At 32.6% G+C, this 23,814-nt stretch overlaps 1 protein-coding gene across 1 annotated transcript in view; it reads right to left on the bottom strand.

The window, feature by feature from the left end:
- The window catches only part of gfpt2 (glutamine-fructose-6-phosphate transaminase 2), a 50,903-nt gene that overhangs the window by 14,351 nt on the left and 12,738 nt on the right, over positions 1 to 23,814 (bottom strand). The window contains 6 exon segments of the mRNA NM_001033921.1: positions 2,515 to 2,678; positions 3,411 to 3,528; positions 7,267 to 7,346; positions 14,348 to 14,409; positions 21,326 to 21,460; positions 23,512 to 23,570. Of these exon segments, the coding sequence (NP_001029093.1) occupies positions 2,515 to 2,678; positions 3,411 to 3,528; positions 7,267 to 7,346; positions 14,348 to 14,409; positions 21,326 to 21,460; positions 23,512 to 23,570 (618 nt within the window).

The raw sequence follows: 23,814 nt of genomic DNA on the forward strand, positions 1-23,814 counted from the left end.
TTACTCACCTTTCACTTGTTCCAAACCATTATAAGTTTCTTTCTTCTGTTGAACACAAAAGAAGATATTTTGAAAAATGTTGGAAACTGCTAACCACTGACTTCCAAAGCATTATTTTCTTTCTATGGATATCAGTGGTTACCGGTTTCCAACAATCTTCAAAATAGCTTCTTTTGTGTTTAACAGTAAAAAGTAACTAGTAAAAGCTTGGAAACACTCTTTTTGGGTGAGCTATCCCTTTAAGCAAACATGCATTTGTAAATAATTTTACAAACTTAACAGCAAATATATCGTCTATAAGGTTCTATCTGCATTTTGAAAGATTTTGAGATATTGAGCTTTAAAGTTTTTGCATTCCATAGCAAACAGTGTGTTACATTTGTTTTTTGAAATAGAAAGTCTTAAAATGTAAACAACTTATAAAAACATCCCATAATGTAAATAATTTTTTTATGTAAATAAGTCATTTAATAAGAATATGCCAATAACTCAATTTTGACAAAAATGTCAGATAGAACCTTATAATTTTAAGGTGATGATATTTTAAAAGTACAATTTAATTAATGCAATGCAATTAGTTAATAATATACTACAATTAAATATAAAATCTGTTCATTTTGTGTGTTTTCATCAGTTTTCAAGATTGTATGTTCTCTATATTGTAATAGAGGAAAATGACAAAAACAGATGACTTACTATTATCTCGCTTACTCCTAAATATCTCATTAAAAGTCTACAACTTTATAAAATTGATCTGAGAGCAGGTTATGAAAAACATATACTGTATACAATGGTTAAATAATTTGCAGATCTCAGTGAACTCATATTAGGGCTAGGGCTTTTACCTGTTACCTGTTGAAATTTTTTCCCTTCCTTTTTTTTAACAAGTGTTTTTATTAGTTTTGCAACAGCAATAGAAAAATACAAGAAATTTAATTAAAAATTGAAAAACAATTAGGACAAATAAGGTTAATTCTTCAACTACGGGCACTTTTAAGTCCTTTAATCATATATCCAAAAATATATATAATTTTGTTAAAATTCCACTTTCTTTGTCAAACTAGCAATAAAACTTCTTTAAAAAAAATACTAGCTTTCTATTATACTTTTTTCATATTACTCATCCTCCTTTTAGGTGTCAAAATTACTGTTTTCACCTTGTCGCACACCCAGAGTTTCAAACTTCAACAATGAAAAAAACATTTTGAAATATTATTTATCTGGTATCTATTAATGTATCTTAATGAAACACTTGTGAAATCCTTTAAATATTTTATGGTTATTAATGTGAGACTGTTATCAATATTATTTTTTATACAAAATATAGCTGCCGCACAGTACTGTATCAGTGCATTTCCCCCACAACACTGTAACGTCGCTATAAAAAGTTTGTGTGAAAGATTATTTAGATGGTTCCTATGAAAATGAATAGTGCCATCTGATAACATGTTCAAGATGGAGGCAATTTTAATTTTTATCAGCAACACTTGAAGGAAAATCACGGTAAATATAGCTAGATAAGGAAATACATTTATTATACATTTAGTCATTTCCAAACATGCTGTACCTTCAAAGATGTTTTTAAAAACCAAACAAAATTAAGGTAAATAAGAGATTTTGTTTTGTATACATGAAAGGCTAGTATCAATTCAAAGCTAATTGGTGAAGCTATTTTTCATTTTTTCACAATAAACTGTTGAAATGTCATTTCCACCACTGTCATTTCCATCACCACACACATTCTTTAAAAATATTTTAAAAGTTCTCATCACACATCAAAAGTGTATTCACAATGTATAAATTCATGCTCTATTTAATATACAAATTCAGTTTATTTTCTAATAAGCTCTTAACCAAATTAATATTACATTTTAGAGTGTGACAGGTGTACAATACAACTTACAACTAATTTATTTCATTGACAAATTTATAAATATTATATATATTGTGGAAAGATTGGTTAAACTATATACAAAAATGATCTTAGACAATGTTTGACTGCCATCATTTATTTCATTTTGAAATATGCTGTATAGTGAGACATGGTGGAATTGACATTTGTTCAGTTCACAATGGAAAAATGTTTCTCTTCTTATCTAAGTTTGTCCTCTTACAGATCTTAAAACTACACAAATTGTTTAAACTTATGAGGCTATGTAACTTTAATTTTGAACAAGTTTTTTTACTCAAATTCACAAGGCTAAAAGTGCCTGTAGTTGAAGAATAAATGGTTTCAAAGAAAATACAAAGAGGCAGTCAATTGGGGTAGTAAGCATATTAAGCATCACTCTGCTGCTCAGAATCTGCATTATGTTGGACCAGGTGATCAAGAAATGGTTGCCATATATTGTAAAACTTATCAAGGTTATCAATAACAACTAATTCATTCCATGAGCAATATTTAAATGAGATAAGTTAGCCATGTCTTAAATCGAGGAATAGAATTTTTCCCTTCCTTTTTTAAAAAGTAATTCAGTGAAATAACATTTGGGTAGTGTCAGTGTGATGCGGGACCTTTCATGATCTGCTGGAGCTCCATCTGAAGGGTTTGAATGACACGGACAGGATCTTCTCCAGCCGCTCGCTTAACGCGGTGCACATAGAGCTTCCCCTCCATCACTACAGCAACGTCATCGTCCTCCACGTAAATCACCTTGTTGGTGTGCTCAATGATGGCACTGAGAGACAGAGAAATGTAAACAATGACTCTACTTCTTACTTCACGATCCCCTGTAATAAGGTATTATGGCCAGCAGGATGCACTGCTGAGCTTAATATCATTTGCATATCACTTTATCTCCATTTCAGGTAGCAACTTGTAGGACCTGTTAAACCTTGATATTTAAAACCTCTAATGTTATATATTATAGCTTTTAAAAGGTTTTACATCTGTAATGAAAGCGATATTTAATCTATTTTGTCAGCACACTGTTATTTGAGACTTGGATAGTTCACTCACAAATTAAAATGAAGCCATTGTTTATTAAATTGGTACAAACTTATTTGGGTGTATTTCTTCTGTTGAACACAAAAGAAAATATTCTGAAGAATGTCTGAAACTGGTAGCCATTTGCCTGTTAAGGATGTCAATGGCTCCAGAAGAATCCAGCATTCTTCAAAACATCTTCTTTTGTGTTCGAACTCTTAAAAGTTTTAAACAACTTGAGAGAGTGTAAAATAACATTTTTGGATGAACTTTTCCTTCAACCTGTGATCTACAACTGTTAGTTTACTGGAGAGATTATGCCAGAGATATAGACTTTTCAATATTCGGTTTCAGTTGGAAATACATCACAATACTGAAGTAAAGTGGGTAGAATCTTCATTTTACACAGACTTTAATCTGCAATGCCTAAAGGCGGATTGCGAGTGGGACGAAAAATGGGCCACTTTATAATAAAATATGTTACCTGGCATCAGAAGCAAAGTAAAACTCCACCGCCAGTCTGTCGTCAATTGAGTGCAGGGCATTAGAGCTTCCCACTCCGTTATGCAGGTTTTTCTCTTGTTCATCTCTTCTGGAATCACCTTGAGGAAAAAAGAAATAACCATTTACATCCAATGTAATTTACATGTATATCCATCTAAAATATCGGGTGAAATGTTGACGGAGAAGTTAAGTACTGTGATTTAGCATTCAGCATGCACATAATTAGCATAAAAAGTGCCATAGAATGCATTGATTCAATATGTTAAATTGTTGTCTGATATGTACACAGTACAAAACACAGTGCTCAGCATCAATGTGTACATGTCATTTTGAAAAAATATTTTTTTTTATCCTTTTTTTTGTGAATTCAGGTCAAACAAAACTGTTTTATTAAACAGATTAAAATAATATTTTAGGCAACAAATATCTTTAGAAAGGCAACACATTTAATTCCAAGAAAAATATTACAAACTACAAAATTTCAACAAAATGTTAAATCTTTTAATGTTATATATATAATATATATATTTATTTTTGCTTCTCTTGATTTTTTGTCTTTTTTAGTTTGTATTTTACATTTTTCGCTACCAAATAAATTTAGTTGTACTAGTTTTTGCACTGTTAAAGTTTTTTTTGTTAGATTAGTCCCAGTTTTGGCTCCAGTACTGACTAATCTAATGTATTTACACAAATATAATATTGTAAAGGATCCTAATAACAAGTATTAATTTATTAGACAGATTTGTGAGGGGTGGACTTGTATATGCTGAGCTCTGTATGTGGCTTAGGCAAGTAAAGTCCAATCCTTTGAAAAAATCCTTATCCCTTATGTCCAATCCTTTTGAAAGAAAAGCTACTCTTGAACATATTTGAAATGGTCATGAATATTACTGAGCATTGCACTGACGCTCCACTATGTCAGTGCATGCGATCTCTCTCTCTCTCTCTCTCTCTCTCTCTCTCTCTCTCTCTCTCTCTCTCTCTCTCACTCTCACTCTCTCTCTCTCACTCACTCTCTCTCTCACACACACGCACAGACGCACGCGCGCACACACGCGCGCACACACACGTGTGTACACATGCACGTGTTTTCTGATTGGGCTGTTCTTCATCGGAATTTTACACTTAAAGGATTTCCATGAGAATGAGGAAACAATGTTGTTTAAAGTCAATGTTATGTCATTTCCATGAACTCTTATTATTTAGTCATGCCTTGGTGCACTGTAAAACAAATGAAGGGATCCACACAACTCAGTCATGTTTTCCCAACACAAATCAATAACATTAACTTAACTGTTTTTAATAATTTAAGCCGATTGAACATAAAACACTTGTTTTTCGCAACAAAGCTCAATAATTTTGTTGTTTTCGCTTATTTTAAATAAGTAGTTTTGAATAAGCAGCAAAATAAATTTCCAAAAAGTCTACATTTCAAAATAAAAGTCTGTATCCAGATTTTCATTTTTTGGGACCTTTATATAAACAGAGAGAAGATTTATTTCAACACATTTCTAAACATAATAGTTTTAATAACTCATTTCTAATACCTGATTTATTTTATCTTTGCCATGATGACAGTAAATAATATTTGACAAGACATTTTTCAAGACACTTCTATACAGCTTAAAGTGTCATTTAAAGGCTTAACTAGGTTAATTAGGTTATCTAGGCAAGATAAGGTAATTAGGCAAGTTATTGTATAACGATGGTTTGTTCTGTATAGACTATTGAAAAAAAAATAGCTTTAAAGGGGCTAATAATTTTGTCCTCAAAATGGTGTTTAAAAAATTAAGACCTGCTTTTATTCTAGCCGAAATAAAACAAACAAGACTTTCTCCAGAAGAAATAATATTATCAGACATATTGTGAAAATTTTCTTGCTATGTTAAACAACATTTAGGAAATATTTAAAAAATAAAAATAAACTCAAAGGGTGCTAATAATTCTGACTTATATACAATTTATAGTTATGTGTTTAAGTAAAATTTTACATTCTGTAAACTACTGATGACATTTTCTCTCAATTTGAATGTGCAAGTTTGTGTGTATATACATATTTTTCCTAATATTTGATATCTGAAAACATGGACAATGGAAATGCTGCAACAATACTATGCTTATTTGAACATTTTAAGACACTTCCTCATTAGATCATAAAATAAATCACAAATGATCATTTTACTTAAAATATATACCTATTCATATTAACTTTGATAATAAATAGCAACTTTTTTATATTTTAACATGTAATTTTTTTTCACAGCTCTGTTCGCTATATAACATACTATATTTATGTCACTGTATAATATTTATTAAAAATGTCAAATAAACTATCATACTATATCATAACTATCATAGTATTACTGATATCACAAACAGAGGATGACAAATGTTGCCATAAAAGATCATATTTCAAAGTTAGTTTTGGGCTTGGTTCCACAAGCCTGTTTAATAGCTCTGGCCAAAATGTGCCAGAGGTCAGCAATGCTTTTATGTCAAAACTATGTGAGTAAAAGAATGTGACACACACATCAAATTTAAAGTTACAGAAATATTACAGAAATTTTATCCTTCAGAAATATTCCTAATATGCTGATCTGCCACTTGAGAAACACACACACACACACATATATATATATATATATATATATATATATATATATATATATATATATATATATATATATATATATATATATATATATATATATATATATATATATATATTGTATACTGTGAAAAATTATTTATAAAATTGATGTAAAATATTATTATTTTCTTATTTATAATATTATTAGTTAAATAATTATATATAATGTTATATATAACTCGCGTAAAGCAGTGGCGCAGTTGGTAGTGCTGTCGCCTCACAGCAAGAAGGTCGCTGGGTCGTTGGTTCGAGCCTCGGCTCAGTTGGCGTTTCTGTGTGGAGTTTGCATGTTCTTCCTGTGTTCGAGTGGGCTTCCTCCGGGTGCTCCGGTTTCCCCCACAGTCCAAAGACATGTGGTACAGGTGAATTGGGTAGGCTAAATTGTTCATAGTGTGTGTGTGGATGTTTCCCAGAGATGGGTTGCGGCTAGAAGGGCATCAGCTGTGTAAAAACTTGCTGAATAAGTTGGCGGTTCATTCTGCTGTGGCGACCCCGGAATAATAAAGGGACTAAGCCGACAAGAAAATGAATGAATTATATATAACTCACATAATTATATTTAATTTCCTATTCGTTTGTTTTTATTTGCTAAGTATTTACAGATTTTTTTAAAATAATTGTTATTATTTATTTTAATACAACTTGAATTTATTTGCATGTTTGAATCCAATCTAGTTTATTAATTGTATCAACTTTTATCAACAATCTTGAATTATTTTTATTATTCCATTATTATTATTTTTTATTTAATACCTATTTTAATACAGTGTTTTTGTCATTTTTATTTGAAACTTTTCATGTAATTTCAATAATTTAGAATTATTCATGTTGTAAACAAACTTTATTGTTTAAAAATTGGAATATATTGCAACATTGATGACTTTACTGTCACTTTTTAGACATTTTTTTATTTCTAATTAAACACCTTCTGACCAAACAGCACCTACTTCTGAACAGTGCTGTATAATCCAACAGAACAAAACCTTCATGGAGATGAGTGAAAATGTTAGACATGACCAACTCACTGATGGAAATAGCTCTGAAATGAAAAGTTCAAAAAGTGCGATCTGTGGGTGTGGAATTTGGCTGCATATTTAGTCAGAGATAAATTCACTTGAGTGAGCAGAACTGGTTTGGGTGGATGAACAGGCGGATGAGAAGAAAAGATGACGTGGATTGAACTTACTGCAGTTGTACTGGACAGGAATCTGCTCTGTGGAAAGTTCATATTGACTGCGGATGCCGATGAGCAGTGGACTGCCTCTCCTGGTCAAAAACACAAAAAGACACACATCTGCTAATGAATGACTGTGCCAAGCAGGTGTTGTGGGTATAAAAACTGAAAATTACAGATCTTTTGAAGACATTTAAAGGGTTAGTTCACCCACAACAAAGTGTATTTTTCGACACAGCGGAAAGAACCACCAACTTATCCAGCATATGTTTTATGCAGCGGATGTCCTTTCAGCTGCAACCCATCACTATAGGAAACATCCAGACACACTAATTCACACACATATTCTACAGATAATTTTTTCAATTCACTTATAGCACATGTTTTTGTACTTTTGGGGTAAACCTGAGCACCTGGAAGAAACCCACGAGAACATGGGGAGAACATGCAAACTCCACACAGAAATGCCAACTGACCCAGCCAGGGCTTGAACCAGCGACCTTCTTGCTGTGAGGCGATTGTGCTACCCACAGCGCCACCCGTGCTGCCCATTTCTCAGTGTCATCTCATTTCAATTCTAAATTGATGTGCGAAATTTTTGTTCCTATTTTGAGAGCCTTATTCAAAAATCTGATGCCTCAAGACTCATAAAGAGATCTGAAACACATGCATATGAATATCAAGTGGCTTAAAAGAAGCCAATATATGTGAAGCCACTTTATATTCATTACTTATCTCCGGGGCAGATGGAAACACTTTCAGCTTAGCTTAGCATAGATCATTGACTCAGATTAGCCCATTAGCATCTTGCTCAAAAATGGCCAAAGTATTTCCATAATTCTGCTATTTAAATTATTCTGTTTAGCATCATATTCTAAGATGGTCAAACAGCAAAGGTAGTGCTTTCTAGGAATGATACTCTCAGTCCAGCATAATGATCAAGGAACTTTGCTGCCGAAACATGGCTGCAGCAGGCGCAATGATATTTGATTTTAATACAATGTTTGTTCAATTGTTTGTTTTATGCTAATGTAGGTTTATTCATTTATTTATTTATCACAATATTAATATTTTATTCATGAAATAAAATGTTTATAATGATTTTATTATGATGTTTATATATAGTTGAAGTCAGAACTATTAGCCCCCCTGTTTATTTTTCCCCCCAATTTCTGTTTAACGAGGAGCTGATTTTTTCAACACATTTTTAAACTTAATAGTTTAAATAACTCATTTCTAATAATTCATTTATTTTATCTTTGTCACAATTACAGTAATTAATATTTGACTAGATATTTTTCAAGACACTTCTATACAGCTTAAAGTGACATTAAAAAGCTTAACTAGGTTAATTAGGCTAACTAAGCAGGTTAGGGTAATTAGGCAAGTTATTGTATAACGATGTTTTTTTCTGTCTGACTATTTAAAAAAAATAGCTTAAAAGGGCTAATAATTCATTCATTCATTCATTCATTCATTCATTCATTCATTTTCTTTTCGGCTTTGTCCCTTTATTAATTTGCGGTCGCCACAGCGGAATGAACCGCCAACTTTTCAAGCATGTTTTTACGCAGCGGATGCCCTTCCAGCCGCAATCCATCACTGGGAAAGGGCTAATAACTTTGTCCTTAAAGTGATTTTTAAAAAATAAAAAAATGCTTTAATTCTAGAGGAAATAAAACAAAAAAGACTTTCTCCAGAAGAAAAAATATTATCAGACATACTGTGAAAATTTCCTTGCTCTGTTAAACATCATTCGGGAAATATTAAACAAGTAAAAAAATCAAAAGGGGGGGGTTAATAATTATGACTTCAACTGCATATATATATGTATCTCAACATGAGCACTTCATTTATCATTAATTTAAATTTTTATTATTATGTATCTGTGTATGCAGATTTTATTTGTTTCGACTTGAGTATTTTTACGTCATTTACCTATTAATATATTAATATTATTTATTAGATTTATTAGGTGGGATGTCTTGAGTTTGACTATATCTACGATTATCTCGCATTTCCTTGTGTGACCTGATGAAGATCTTGTAGGTTGAAACGTTTAGTGTGGCGATTTATGTTTAGTTCCGTCTTTATATATGAACACAAGCCAAACATTTGGTATCTTTTACCAACATCTTAAAGTGTAAGACAAATGCAATTCGAAATCTTTTAATAGCATATTTATTTAACATGAAGATCAATGAAAAGCATACTGTTTTAGAAAAACGTGACATGATGATATGAGATTCTGACTGTATGATAACCTTGGATAAAAATATCACAGTGTTACAGTATAGTGTTAACTGCTCCAAAATAAGTTTGTTTTAAATGACTGGGTACAAAAAAAAAACTTTGTTCTTGTACTAAACACAATTTATTTTATTTTAACAATTTTAAATATTTGGGAACATCAGCTTTTGATAAAGAGGCTCATTTACTGCTGGAGAAACTGATGCCCTAAAACTAAATAAAATAGTTGTGAAAAACATGTTTTAAAAAATGTCCATATACCTTAGGAACGGTATAACAGAAAACATTGTCGATTTTAAAACCTTGACTTATCCAAAGCGCAGTAAACCTTGAAACTTGTTATCGTCCCGTGCCTACATTGAGTATATTATGAATTTCACCTCATGCTAAACTAACCCTTTAATCTCCTTTCTGGGATAATTCTGTCATTGTTTCTATGGTAGAACAGCACACCTGCTGGACTTTGCCCTAGTTTCAGTAGTGGAAAGAAACTGCTCCTTTATTGGCTATTTGAAGATTATTACCCCTGCTATTAAATAGACACCCATGTTAAGCAGAGGTCTTTCACTCTCTCTGCAGTGAGTGCAGTGGATTTTGGATTGTAACTAAACAGGCAATTTGTGAATAAATCATTGAATCGTGAACAACACAAGTGCTGGTGTTTAAAGCAAATGGGACACTTTAAGATGATTTAGTGGTTTGGTGTCACGTGTAGTAAAATATTAAGCAAATTAACAAAATAGTTCACCTAAAAATGTTTATTCGTTCACTACTGACTTTATGAGTTTCTTTTTTTATGTTGAGGCTAAAAGAAGATATTTTAAAGAACACTGGAAAGCGATAGCCACTTGTATAGTAGAAAAAAAACAAGCAAATTAAATTCAGTGGTTACAAATTTCCAACTTTCTTCAAAATATCTTCTTTTGCGGTTAACAGAAGAAACAAACTCAAAAAGGTTTTGTCAAAAGAACAGGGGGAGTAAATGATCACAGAATTTTCCATTTTAGGTTAACTATCCCTTCAGGGCGGGTGTCCACCCAGTGTTTTTATGCTGCAGAAACATGAACGCTGTTCTAAACACGTAGCGCTGAGCTCTTTAATTACATAATTTTTCTTCTGAAGAAAGTCTTTTGTTTTTTTTTAGCTAGAATAAAAGCAGTTATTAATTTTTTTAAACACCATTTTAAGGACAAAATTATTAGCCCCTTTAAGCTAAATGTTTGTTCGATAGTCTACAGTTGTCTAATTCCATTAACTTGTCTAATTACCCTAAACTGTCTAGTTAATCTAATTAACCTAGTTAAGCCTTTAAATGTCACTTTAAGCTGTATAGAAGTGTCTTGAAAAATATCTGGTCAAATATTATTTACTGTCATCATGGCAAAGATAAAATAAATCAGTTAATAGAAATGAGTTATTAAAACTATTATGTTTAGAAATGTGTTGAAAAAAAATCTGCTCTCTATTAAACAGAAATCTGTCATCAGTCTTCAACTGTACTTGTATATTTAGTTTATTTTTGTAGCAAAATTATGCAAAATGTTTAGAAGAATGTTAAAATCCAGAGAAGTATGTCACTTTAACTAGTGTGAAAACGTGTCCTGTTTTGTCATGCTATGAGGTCATACACCCTCAAATTCTAGTTTGCTATTATAAAAAAACAGGGAAACACCAAAGATGCTTCAATATTATGTGTGTTTTATTAGACTGCACAGAGCAGCATTAAAACAGAATGCATTTAGTTTGATAAAATTGCACTATTTCTTCCCCATTTAATCACAAGTGGAAGAACCGGAAGTGGTGGACTGTGGTAAAATGAAAAGCTGCACTGCTTTCTTGACTAATGGTGGTATGAATCTACTCATAACATCTTAACTACTCATAGTAGAATCAAGAAGTTTTATATTATGGAAATATTTTATATTATGGAAATCTTCAGGGTTTTTGTGTGATATATCGCTGATATCGTGATCTATCATTATATCAAAATAGCTATGATATCATATCGTATTACTGTACCTGAATATTCGACTACTTTTTTCACTTCCATCTTTGCTCTATCTTTATTTATTCTTGCAATTTCTTTCATTCACCATTCTACAAGATTATTCCAATCAAAGTTGAGGATTTAATTCCAAATAGAGATATTCAAGTCATCTGCAGAAATTGCATTCATATCGCAATATAAATCCCAGCAAAATAAAATATCGCAATGTCATATTTTTCCAATATTGTGCAGCCCTATTCTAAACTATTATACATATTTCTCTTCTTTGAGGAGAACATAACGAACATTATACTGAACTATGTTCCTGTGTTTTCTTTTCATACAATAAATGCCAGCAGGATCTATATTTCCACTGATTTTCATTGCATGAAAAAAAAAAAGAAATACATAAATGTGTTTGTGTTCTCTAGATGAAAATCATTTAGGTTTGGAATAACATTAACAAAACATTACTTTTGCTTTTGGACAATATAAATGTCAATACTAACTGTACATTTAGCCAGGGGATGATAACCGTTTTTAAGGTATACCAGGGTTTGGAAAAGTCAAGGTTTTAAAACAGCCAAAATGTTCTGTTATACTGTTCCTATGATATATAGTTGAAACCAGAAGTTTACAAACACTCTAAAATAAGGAACATAACCATTTTTAAATAATATATCTGATGGTAAATCATACTAAACTTTTACTATTTTAGGTCCGTTTGGATTACCTAAATGATTTACATTTGCTAAATGCCAGAATAATGAGAATTTTTTTTTACATTTATTTATTTAATATTAATTTCTAGACAGTCAAAAGTTTACATACATTCCCTTAGTATTTTTTTAGCTTTACTTTTAAACTGTATAACTTTGGTCAAATTTATTGGGTATCCTTCCACAAGCGTCTCACATTAATTTGCAGGAATTTTTGTCCTGACAGAATTGGTGTAACTGAGTCAGATTTATTGGCTGCCTTGCTTGAACAAGCTTTTTCAACTCTGCCCACAAATGCTCTATAGGATTAAGTTCAGGGCTTTGTGATGGCCACTTCAATACATTCACTCTGTTGTCCTTAAAGCACATTTTAACTAACTAGGCAGTATGCCTAGGGTCATGGTCTGTTTAAAAGACCCATTTGTGGCCAAGTTTAAATTTCCTGGCTGATGTCTTGAGATGTTGCTTCAGTATTTCTACAAAATTTTCTTTCATAATGATGCCATCTATGATGTGAAGTGGACCAGTCCCTCCTGTAACAAAACAGCCCCACAACATGATGCTGCCACCCTCATACTTCACAGTTGGGATGGTGTTTCTATAGGCTTTCAAGCTTTCCCCTTTGTCCTTTAAATGTAACACTGGTCATTATGGCCAAAAAGTTCAATCTTAGTTCCATCAGATCACAAGAAATGTCTCCAAAAATGATTCTTTTTCCCCGTGCAAATTAGCAAATTGTTAAATCTGGCTTTTTTGTTGATTCTGGCTTGTTGATTTTCCATGTTGTCTCACAAGAAAGCAGTGTGTTTGTGGTTTTCCTTAAATACTATTCTACAGTTGTGTCTTCGATTAACTAAAATGTTGTCAATTAGTTAATCAGAAGCATCCAAAGCCTTAACACCATTATCTGAGCTTTTTCAGAGGCGTAATAATCTTATTGTATGTAAACTTGACTTTCAAGAAAAGTTATAATAATTTCTCAAACAATATCTCTCTCATTATTCTGCTGTTAAGCATAACAGAAACAAATTTGATAATCCTAATATACCTAAAAAAGAAAAAGTTTAGTCACATTATCTGACTTTTTTTAATGGTTATGTGCCTTTTTATAGTGTTTGTAAACTTCTGGTTTCAGCTGTATATAAGATTTTTTTACATTCCTTTTTTGGTTTCTAGGACAACAGCATCTCCAGGAAAAAGGATATCCAAAGATGCAGTTTTAAATTGTCGAGAAATGTGTGTTTTAGAAATTAATGAAGACAGAATTAGTCAATTAGTCATTTGAATTTAGCCTGACATGTTTATTGATACAAAATGTTTTAAATGCTTCTCAAAATAATATTTATTGTGTTTAAAGGGGAAAAAAGTTTTAGATATTTACCCAGACATTTAAAAAGAATATATTTCAGAGCAGTAATCACAATACCGTGAAACTGTGATATTTTTTTCCAAGGTTATCATACCGTTAGAAACATATACTGCCCCATGCCTGTGTATATTACCACACTTATCAGTTTTCATTCTATTTTATTTCTTTTTTCCATTCAAGACTTTTTCCTCATTGTATCTCAGGGTCTGTGGAATCATATAATTTGAAAATCTCTAAGAAAACACCACTCACGAACAATCCAAGCAACAACCCCCCTCAAATATTCCATGAAAAACATTTCCAAAAACTCTCTTAGATGGTTCAAAAACAACGAAAGCATTTTAGTGTCTGTGGAGCAACCCACACTGATGGGTCTTGCAACATTGCCTGCCTTAAAATGCTCCCTTCACCGCAGGACATAAGTGACCGAGAAAAACCCAACAACGCATTCGTTTACAATCAGCAGCGGGGCAGATGGGAATAATTAACTTCAGTCTTGGCCTCAAAATTATATATATAGAGTCAGAGTACCAACCAAGCGTGGTGAAAAACCTCTTCATAAACACCTTTGCTAGTTCCGGGATTCCTTGACTGAAGCAACTTTTTAAGAATCCTAGTTCCTTGTCTTTAAATTGTGAGCATTATAAACTTTTTTTTTCATGACAGCAGGTTATAACCTTAGGGTTCCTGTTCACTGGCATGAAAGAAAGGAACGAGGAAACCTGAATGTATTACAAAAATGGAAAAATAAAATGAGCTTTTACTGACCTGGTGGCAACAGCCTCTCCTGGGAAATGAATGCTTTTGAAAACCAGAGCAAATGCTCCTTCCTGAGGGAAGAACGATAGTGAATGAGACAAATGTTATGCTATGAAACGCTATGTTAGAAATATACAGTTGAAGGCAAAATTATTAGTTCTCCTGTGAAATTTTTATCATTTTTCAAATATTTCCCAAGTGATTGTATAATGCTAAACAGAGCCATTTTTACAGTATTTCCTATAATATTGTTTCTGAAAAAAATTGAATAGAATAGATCTTTATTATCATTGTCACAAGTACAACATAATTTACAAAGTGCTCACGTCATTGCAACAATCATTTTGTCTATATAAAAAAATGAAGTGCTAAAATTACTAAAATGGCATAAAAATAAATATATCTGACAGAATATGACCATACATGAGCTCAAGACATACATAAAAACTACATGATACACATTGGGGCTGCACGGTATTAGAAAAAAATTTGTATTGTTATATATTTTTTTATTCTATGATATATATTGAATATGAATACAATTTCACTAGATGAGTTGAATAACTGTTTGGAAAGAGTTTATAATTTTAGATTGATTGGGATGATTCTGTAGGGGAGTGTATAAAAAAAGGAAACAATCTACAAGCAGAAAAAATTTTAATTAATTCAATAAAGAAAAATATGCAAATTAAATAAACAGTAGGGATGACCAATATATCGGCAGCCATATCGATATAGGCTGATATATGATAATTTTTATGTTTTTGTTAATGGTACAATATCAAAATTAGGCTGATATCTTTAAGCAGATTATGTAATTGTATAGAACTCTCTATAAGATCAGCTTGCAATTTAGATTTTTTTTATTTTTACTTTGAGTAGGCTATTCAGTTTATAAGATCAGATCAAACTTTTATGAAGTTTTCAAAATAAAATCAGTTATTTACTGTATAAAAATATAGCATTTTTAAATATTTATATTTATCGGCTGATATATCGGTTATCCGTCTCCAAAATCAAAGAGTTATCGATATCCGCCAAAAAATTATATTGTTACATCCCTAATAAACAGCTTTTTATTGTTTTCCAAAGAGTCGAAATGTAGTCAGGTATACAATATTTGAGTAATCAAATGTAAAACAATAATGCATATTCTTTGTTCTATAAATAATTCCAAAAATTTAATCATTATTAATTTTTCAAAGTTACAAACGGTAAATATTTTCATGCCTGAATGCTTTTAAAAGCCTTACACAGTCACAGGCCTCAAAAACACGTACAAAATGCAAAATTATAATATGGTAAACTTGAAATTTGACTATTGCGAAAGATCACATTGCGATATCCGTCCGTTTCCATGCATTAAAAAAAAAGTTTATTTCTTAGTTTGGCTGGAATAAAAGCAGTTTTAAAACATGGTTACATCATTTTTTTAGGGGTCCATTTTATTACAGAACAAATCACTGTTGTCCAATTATTTGCCTAATTAACTAAACTTGCCTAGTTAACATAGTTAAGGCCATAAAAAGTGCATTTTAAGCTGAATACTAATATCTTGCAAAACAACTAGTAATAAGTTATGAACTGTCATTATGGAAAAGACAGAATTGTTAGTTGATAAAAGGCAAATATATATATATATATATATATATATATATATATATATATATATATATATATATATATATATATATATATATATATTAAAAAAATCTGAATTTCACAGGAGGGCTACAAATTTGGCTTCAACTGTAGATAGACATATTACTGTTCTGTTGAACAAACATAAGTACACTGTAAAAAGTGATCAGTTATTTAAAACAAGTAAACCAATTGCCTTAAAAGCAACAAGTTGACTTACAAACAATGTAAGTTAAGTCAACTTGGGTTTTTTGTCATTTTAACAATATGCAGTACAGTCCACAGTGAAACAAAACAATGTTTCTCCAGGACCAAGGTGCTACATCAAACAACATAAATTGACAACATAACAAAGTACTGTGCACTACTATAAAAAAAAAACTAGAGAATGAAATAAAATAAGATAAACTAAAATAAAAATGAATAGAATAAGAATAAGAGCGCAAAGTGCGGTTTGTGCAACATTTAGTGCAAATAAGACAGGACAGACAGGACAGGACAAGAAGCAGTAACGCTGACCAGTACACTACAGATGTTGTGCAAAACTATTGGATAGGATATAAAAACATTTGTCCTTGACATTTTTAAGTGAACCCATAGTAACTTGAATTTTTATAAAAATTACAATATTACTTACTTTTTTATAATAAAGTCAACAAATTGCTTTTTACAGTGTAAACTACAGAAATCACTAAAAGTGATGCTAAAAAACTACCATGCATATGTAAATAGTAACATTTCTAATTTGACTGTAATTGACTTCTATATTTCATTGATCGTACCTTTGCAATACAGACAAGTACATCAAAAGCAGGTGATGATGAGAATCTCACATTGTGAATCAAAGCTCAACACAAACAGATTATATTGCAATAAACATTTAACAACATCAGATGTACAGTAACATAAAACTCCAATGTATATACAGTTGAAGTCAGAATAATTAGCCCCTTTAAGCTATTTTTTGATAGTCTACAGAACAAACCATTGTTTTACAATAACTTGCCTAATTGACCTATTCTGTCTAGTTAGCCTAATTAACCTAGTTAAGCATTTAAATGTCACTTTAAGCTGCATATAGTGTCTTGAAAAATATCTAGTAAAATATTATTTACTGTCATCATGGCAAAGATTAAATAAATCAGTTATTAAAAATGAGTTATTAAAACTATTATGTTTAGAAATGTGTTGAAAAAATCTTCTCTCCGCTAAACAGAAATTGGGGAAAAAATAAACTGGGGGGTTAATAATTCAGCTTCAACTGTAACTGATGAAACGAAAACTAGAAACACAGTAATGTTGACAAAAAAATGAAATAAATAAGCAAAATATAAAAAGTGTAAATGTCAATTTATGATTATTCATCATATTTAGTAGTAAAACTTACTGTTCAACCCAGCCTGATCTCACAAGAAAACTGTTTTACATTTTGTCAGTTTAGTGCAGAGATGCCCAAAGTGTGGCCCGCGGGCCAAAGTTGGCCCATTGTAACCTTTGATTTGGCCCACCATCCCATCTGAAAGGAGAGTGAGTATGGAGGAGATGCTTGAGGCAAATGACTTTAACACAGAGATCGTCATTTCTAATTTGACGTAACCTTTTTCATTTGTTAACTGAAACTACAGGTTTCAATTAAATGTAAATGAATCAGATTTTTTAAAATGCAGTTACTGTCACTCGATGGATAGAGGACAATGCAGAAAACATTTGCAAGCAAATCAAGTAATTCTGTTGTAAATTTAAATTTTCACCCATTAGATTTACCCATGGTAAATTACCCAACCTATATTTAACTTCAACCCACTAGCCTCAATCAAATTTGGTTTTTGGCCTTGCATAACAAAAGGTTTGGGCACCCCTGGTTTTGTGGCTAATTTATGTTCAGTTGTACGAAAATGTATGATTTCAAAAAGGAGGCACCAAATCCCACCCCTAAACCCAATCGTCATTGCAGTACAAGCAAATCATACTAAATTGTACGAATGAGATTGTACAAATTCATCCGAATTAGTCCCTAAATCAAAAAGTAGCAAATTGCCGAGAGATTGTGTTTGTTAAACCATATAACTAATTTATAGAGTAGCATTTTGCTGTTTTATTTTATTTATTTTTTAATCAAATTATTATTATTATTCCTTTGTTTTTACAGTGTACGGTTTTGGGTTTTTCAGGCCTGTCTCATCTCAGGATCAGACCTGGAGTGGAGGCTTAGAGAGGTAGAGGGGGCAGAGAGTAACAGAGCCCCACAGTGAGAGCTGATCTGAGGGGAATAGGGGCCCTTTCTGTGCTGAGTAACTCATATATGCCTCTCCCGACTCGCTGCCCAGAGGAACACACACACACACACAAACACACACACACACTGCTGTCTACACATAAAGTCTATAACATAGGTACTTTGACACACTGCTAGCTTTGGAGATTTCTTATGTCGACGTGCTTTCCAACGTGCAACCTTTACCTAAATCACTACATTGATCTACATTACTTGCTTAAACTATAATTACACTATAATGGAAACATTTGGGTTCAGAAAAATATTTAAAGTAAGTTTTTACATATATTATGTTTTTACAATATTATTAGCCACTTAAACAATTTTGACCTATAACCAATATTGACTTTTTATTTAAGCCAAACTTAAAGTAAATAAAGACTTAAATAAAGACATTCACCACAAAAAAGTATAACAATAAATACTGTGAAAAAAATTGAATTTCTCAAAATTATTTGCATTGCTTATATAAAAATCACTTAGGAAAAATTTGAAAAAAACTAATATTGTCTTCAACTGTATATGTATACATCAGCATTTTTACAGCTTTTCTTGATATTAATTTACATGTGAAATTAAAGGTTTTATGAATTGCCTTTGCCTCTCAGCTTTGGTGCTTTATTTTTACATTTGCATCTGGTTTCTATTTACGAAAGGTAGTGTAACTAAAAAGGTTTGACTTCAATTTTTGTTATTGTAGCAGGAACCTTTATTGTTAAGTCTTTGTCTTAGCACAGTTAACTGCACAAAGCACCCCAGGCCTGTTTTCAATTAGACTTTCTCTCCTCTCGTTTCTCTCAAAACCAGGTCAGTTAATGTCCTTTGGCGTTGGAGGTTGCTTAGAAACCTGCAGCTGCCCAATAAGACACGACTGCACACCTTAAACCTTATCATCCCTTTATCTCTTAGCCTTCCATTACTAAATTGGCTGCTTAGGTAGTTTAGATAGAAAGCAATCAAAATTTAGTGTATCAATTAAAAGAGAAAGCCATAAAACAGGCAGAGTCCTATATAGAGACGGTCAAAAAAGGGACTGTCACACGGCTATTATGCTGATAGCAAAGCACGGTGTTTTATAAACCAATGATAAAATCTAGATTCCTGTCAAGAATATCTCAAAGGGCACTTCCCTTACTCATACAATGCCACTGAACCATGTTTGGATTGAGCTGAACTTCCCAGCAGAGGATTTTATGGCTTTCAGAGTAGTCCAAAGGTGCTCGCAAAGACCCATAAAACAAGGTCATTTAAGGTCATTTCGATCTGCGAAAATGGTTTTGAAAATGCTAAAGACCCTGTTCCATTATAGATGGACTGAAGTGAAAACTTCTGAAAACAGAGGTGTAGAATCGCTCACTGATTGGTCTTTTGGACTATTGCGTATTGTTCGCTGATTTTTTTTTTACACAACTAGACAATTGCAAGAACAGATTGCACCAAAACTGAGAGCCCCCTTGAATGTGGATGGTTACGTATCATGCATTTTAGGCTGTAAAGTGTGCATCAGTGTGCAAAGTCAATGCAGTGTGGATGAGGAGGCTTTTCATTCTAAAACAAATGCAGGTTAGTTTAAACGTACCCTCAGTCAACAAGAGCCATTCGGACTGCCATCTTAGCCCATATAACTGCCAGTGAAAACCAAACTTTGACTGTAATAATTAAACATTGACGAGTTAGAGGGTCACAATTATGGCCTAAATATTATTAGGAGACCAAAACATTTCTACAATTTCACCAATTCTCACCCCAAATCGTCCTTCAGCTTAGTCTGTTTATACATCAAGGGTCGCCACAGCAGGATGAACGCCCAACCTATCCAGCATATGTTTTACACAGCGGATACACTTTCATCTGCGACCCATCACTGGGAAACACCCATACAGTCTCACATGCATACACATACACTATGGCCAATTTAGTTTATGCAATTCCCCTATAGTGCATGGACTGTGGGGGAAACCGGAGCAGTGCTAACCACTAAGCCAGCGTGTTGCCCGCATAGCAATCAACAGAATGAAAATGTTGGATATTTCTAACCAACAAAGTAGTCTGAGGCTTTTCACGCAAACCAATGTAAAACATACATAACATAACATAAAAAAACAAAAAATAACAAAACATAACAAAGCAAAGTAAAGCAAAGCAAGACAAATATAAAAACAAGACAAAACAAAACAAAAGACATGATGAAACAAAACAAAACAAGACAAATACCAAAACAAGCAAAGACAAAACACAAGATATGAAAAAATGAAACTAAGCAACACAAAATAAAACAAAACTAAATAAGACAAGATAAGACAAAACAAGACAAAACACAACAAGACAAGAAGAGACAAGACAAGACAATAAACTTGCAACCATTAGTCTAATTCAATTTAGTCACTTGAAATGTGGTGTTTGTCCAAGGTGCATCAAAAATGTGTCATTTATTTATAAGGTTAGACTTTTCACAAATAAACACTGACCAATCAACAAAAGCAGAGGCTCAACCAATCAAAAGGCTTGACATGCAACTAGTATGTACTGTATATAAGACTATGTAAGAATGACAACACATATAAGAATGATAGTCATTGGTTCTTATATGTCAAGCAAGGATGATTGACCAAATCTAAATGCTTAAACATTGGTCATTATGTGAATAAAAGATTGTCTCTTTAGAAGACTTGTACTTAACCACTTGATTTCAATTAGTTCATTTTTCTTTTTTCTTTTTGTTTACAAAAGTTTTGAAGCAGAGTGACAGAAATCTCTCAGGCATTAATCAAAACTTTCTTCGTTCGTGTTCCAAAAATCAGGTTGAGTAAATGACGATAGAATTGTCATTTCAGTGTGAACTAAGCGTTTAATGCCATACTCCATTTATTACTGAGATCTGCTTGAAAATCAAAGAGAAAATGCACTCAAAATGTTCTTCTAGAGGGATAAAAAATGAGCAAGAACTGGCCTTTAACTTCCCCAATCCAAGCAAGGGGTTTCCAGAGCCATGTGAGTAAGACCACCCCCTCACCCCGAACACACACACGTACACACTCTCAAACACACACGTACACACTCGTGATGCTTACCAGCTGCTTGATGACGCGCTCCACTAGGGTGGAGAAGGACACATAATCGTTCTCTCGGTTGTCATAGAGGTACTTGATCAACTTAGGGATGACCTCCGTGTCTGTGTCCGACTCAAACTCATAGCCTTTGGAACCCTGTCAATGGGTTGGGAGGGGGAAAAGCCATGGTTACAGTCAAGTAAAACAAAACATGTTTTTCTTTTGTGGAAAAGGGGCAGAAAAAAGAAATCAGAGACAAATGAAAGTGAAAGAGAGAGAGTGGAGTACTGAACATTTATTGGTTTTGAATGGTTACTCATTGCTTATAGATATTGTGCAATAAACCACTAGACATGAACGTCACTAAGATGAATAATTAACTACGCATTTCTTTTGTATGTATTTTCCTTATAAGCACCATCTACGTTCGCACCCAAAGAAATTATTATAACAAGTTATGACGTAAGAAGGTCATATTTGGACAATTGTTTTTCATGTCTCGACTGTGCACTCTTAAAGTCCCAGTTAAATCAAAATAATATTTTTTAGATGTTAGTGTCAGTATGTTAGTCTTAAGGATATCTGTAAGCTAGTTTGCTCCGAAGCATTGACAAAATTCACATTTAGAAGATTCAAACTTGCAGTTTGTCATTTCTGCCTTTTTACATCACCTCATACTTCAGTTTCTCATCAAATCTTCTGACCAATCAAATGTATTCTAGTATCTGACATGTCCCGCCCATTTCACGATGCTTTTAAAGGGTCATGAAACACCAAAATGCATTTTTTTGAGATGTTGACAGTCATATATGTGTCCTACGTTGCTAAAAGACACTATTAGGACACATATATTTAGCCAACAAGTGAAAATTGGTAGTTTTTGCATTGTTTAGAGCAAATTCGACCTTCTGGTTTAAAACAAAATTTTGAAACTACATCACGGCGATGAGATCATTGTGTAAATTTCAGAGTGAAGATTGGCTGTCTGTACCGGGTGGTGCAAAGTGACGTCATTGAGTTTTCAGCAAATCTGTTCATTAATTCATAAGACAGACTCGGTTTATACCAATCAGCGTGCTCTATTGTGAACGAGATATAACTTCATGAATATGTATGATAGAGCTTCAAAGGCTCTTTTTACCTGTTACAGTGTTCAGAAAGACGTCAAGTTGTGTTGTCAATCTTAATTCTAACAAGTAGTAGTACAAGAATTGGTCGGAGTGTGGACCCACATGTGTAGATTACAGTGTAGATTACAGTGGTCTGCTAACACGCAACAACGATATGTTTGAAAGGAAAATGTTTTACCGGGGAGCTTTTTGAATCTGCAAATGGTGAAATCCGGATTTAAAAATTTGATTTTACTAATTAAAAATAAAACCCAAAATTACTAGAAACTTCTGAGGAAATGTGGATAGCGTGGTGACGTGATTGAACTATGTGCTATAACATGTAAAACAGGATCAAAGGAGAAACATCCAAACAGCAACTCTAGTAAACACCTTAATCATAATTATATTGTCTTATTCAGATTAGGCCAAATAATTTGATTACCATGTAAACGTAGTGACTGTCGATCTCCCCTGCGTATGTGTTTGTGTTGTTGTTGTGAAAATCAGCTGTTGTCAACGTACTGAAACTCCCCTTCTTATGTACTTTACTCCTATCAACATGTACTTTACTCCTATCAACTCCTATGACAATATGGAGCTCTTATATCCTATTTTTGTCTTCCTGTTGTGACTCTGCCTTCCTATTGTTTGTGATTGTTTGCTACCTGCCTTCGGACTGTTAATTTGTATTTCAGACATTGATTGTTTGCTGCCAGCCCTGACCATTAGCTTGTTGTTTGACTACGATTTTGCTTATCCTGCTTCACTGTGTACGCCCGTCCCTGACCACTGCCTGTTTGACCACAAGCTTAATAAAAACCTGCAAGATGGATCCCAATCCTTGTGACGAATCATTGCAATTATATACCTTTGAGGTACCAATATGGACTCTTTAGGTACAAATGTGTACCTTTTGAAAAGTGATAGCTCTTGTACGTTTATATCTGAGGGTTTCTCTGGCCGTATGAAGTTTACGTTGCAATATTTTGTTTCAAGAACATTTACTCTCCTTTTTTTTTTAAGTTTCTCAAAATAAAAAAATTAAGTTGGAAAGGAAAGGGCTCAGATGAAGAGGTAATTGAAAGAAGGGCTCACCAGGTACTTTTTCAGCTCCTTGTAATTTGTGATGATGCCATTGTGGATGACAACAAACTCTAGGGGTATAAAAAGCAACAGAAGGATGAATAAATTCACTGTAGAAAAATATGTATGTATATATACACTTGTTGAGTGGTGACGTGTTGGTGATGTATGTTGTACTGTTTCGGGGTCCAAGCTGCCTCTTATTTGAGTTGAGAAATTGTTTGTTTATGATCACTTTTTATTCATATCACACATTAAAGTAAATTTTATATAAAGTCATAGTGTCCACAACAATCTCTGGGCTTGTTGTATTAC

Source organism: Danio rerio, chromosome 21, assembly GCF_052040795.2.
Source record: "Danio rerio strain M-AB ecotype USA chromosome 21, GRCz13ab, whole genome shotgun sequence".
NCBI classification, from domain to species: domain Eukaryota; kingdom Metazoa; phylum Chordata; class Actinopteri; order Cypriniformes; family Danionidae; genus Danio; species Danio rerio.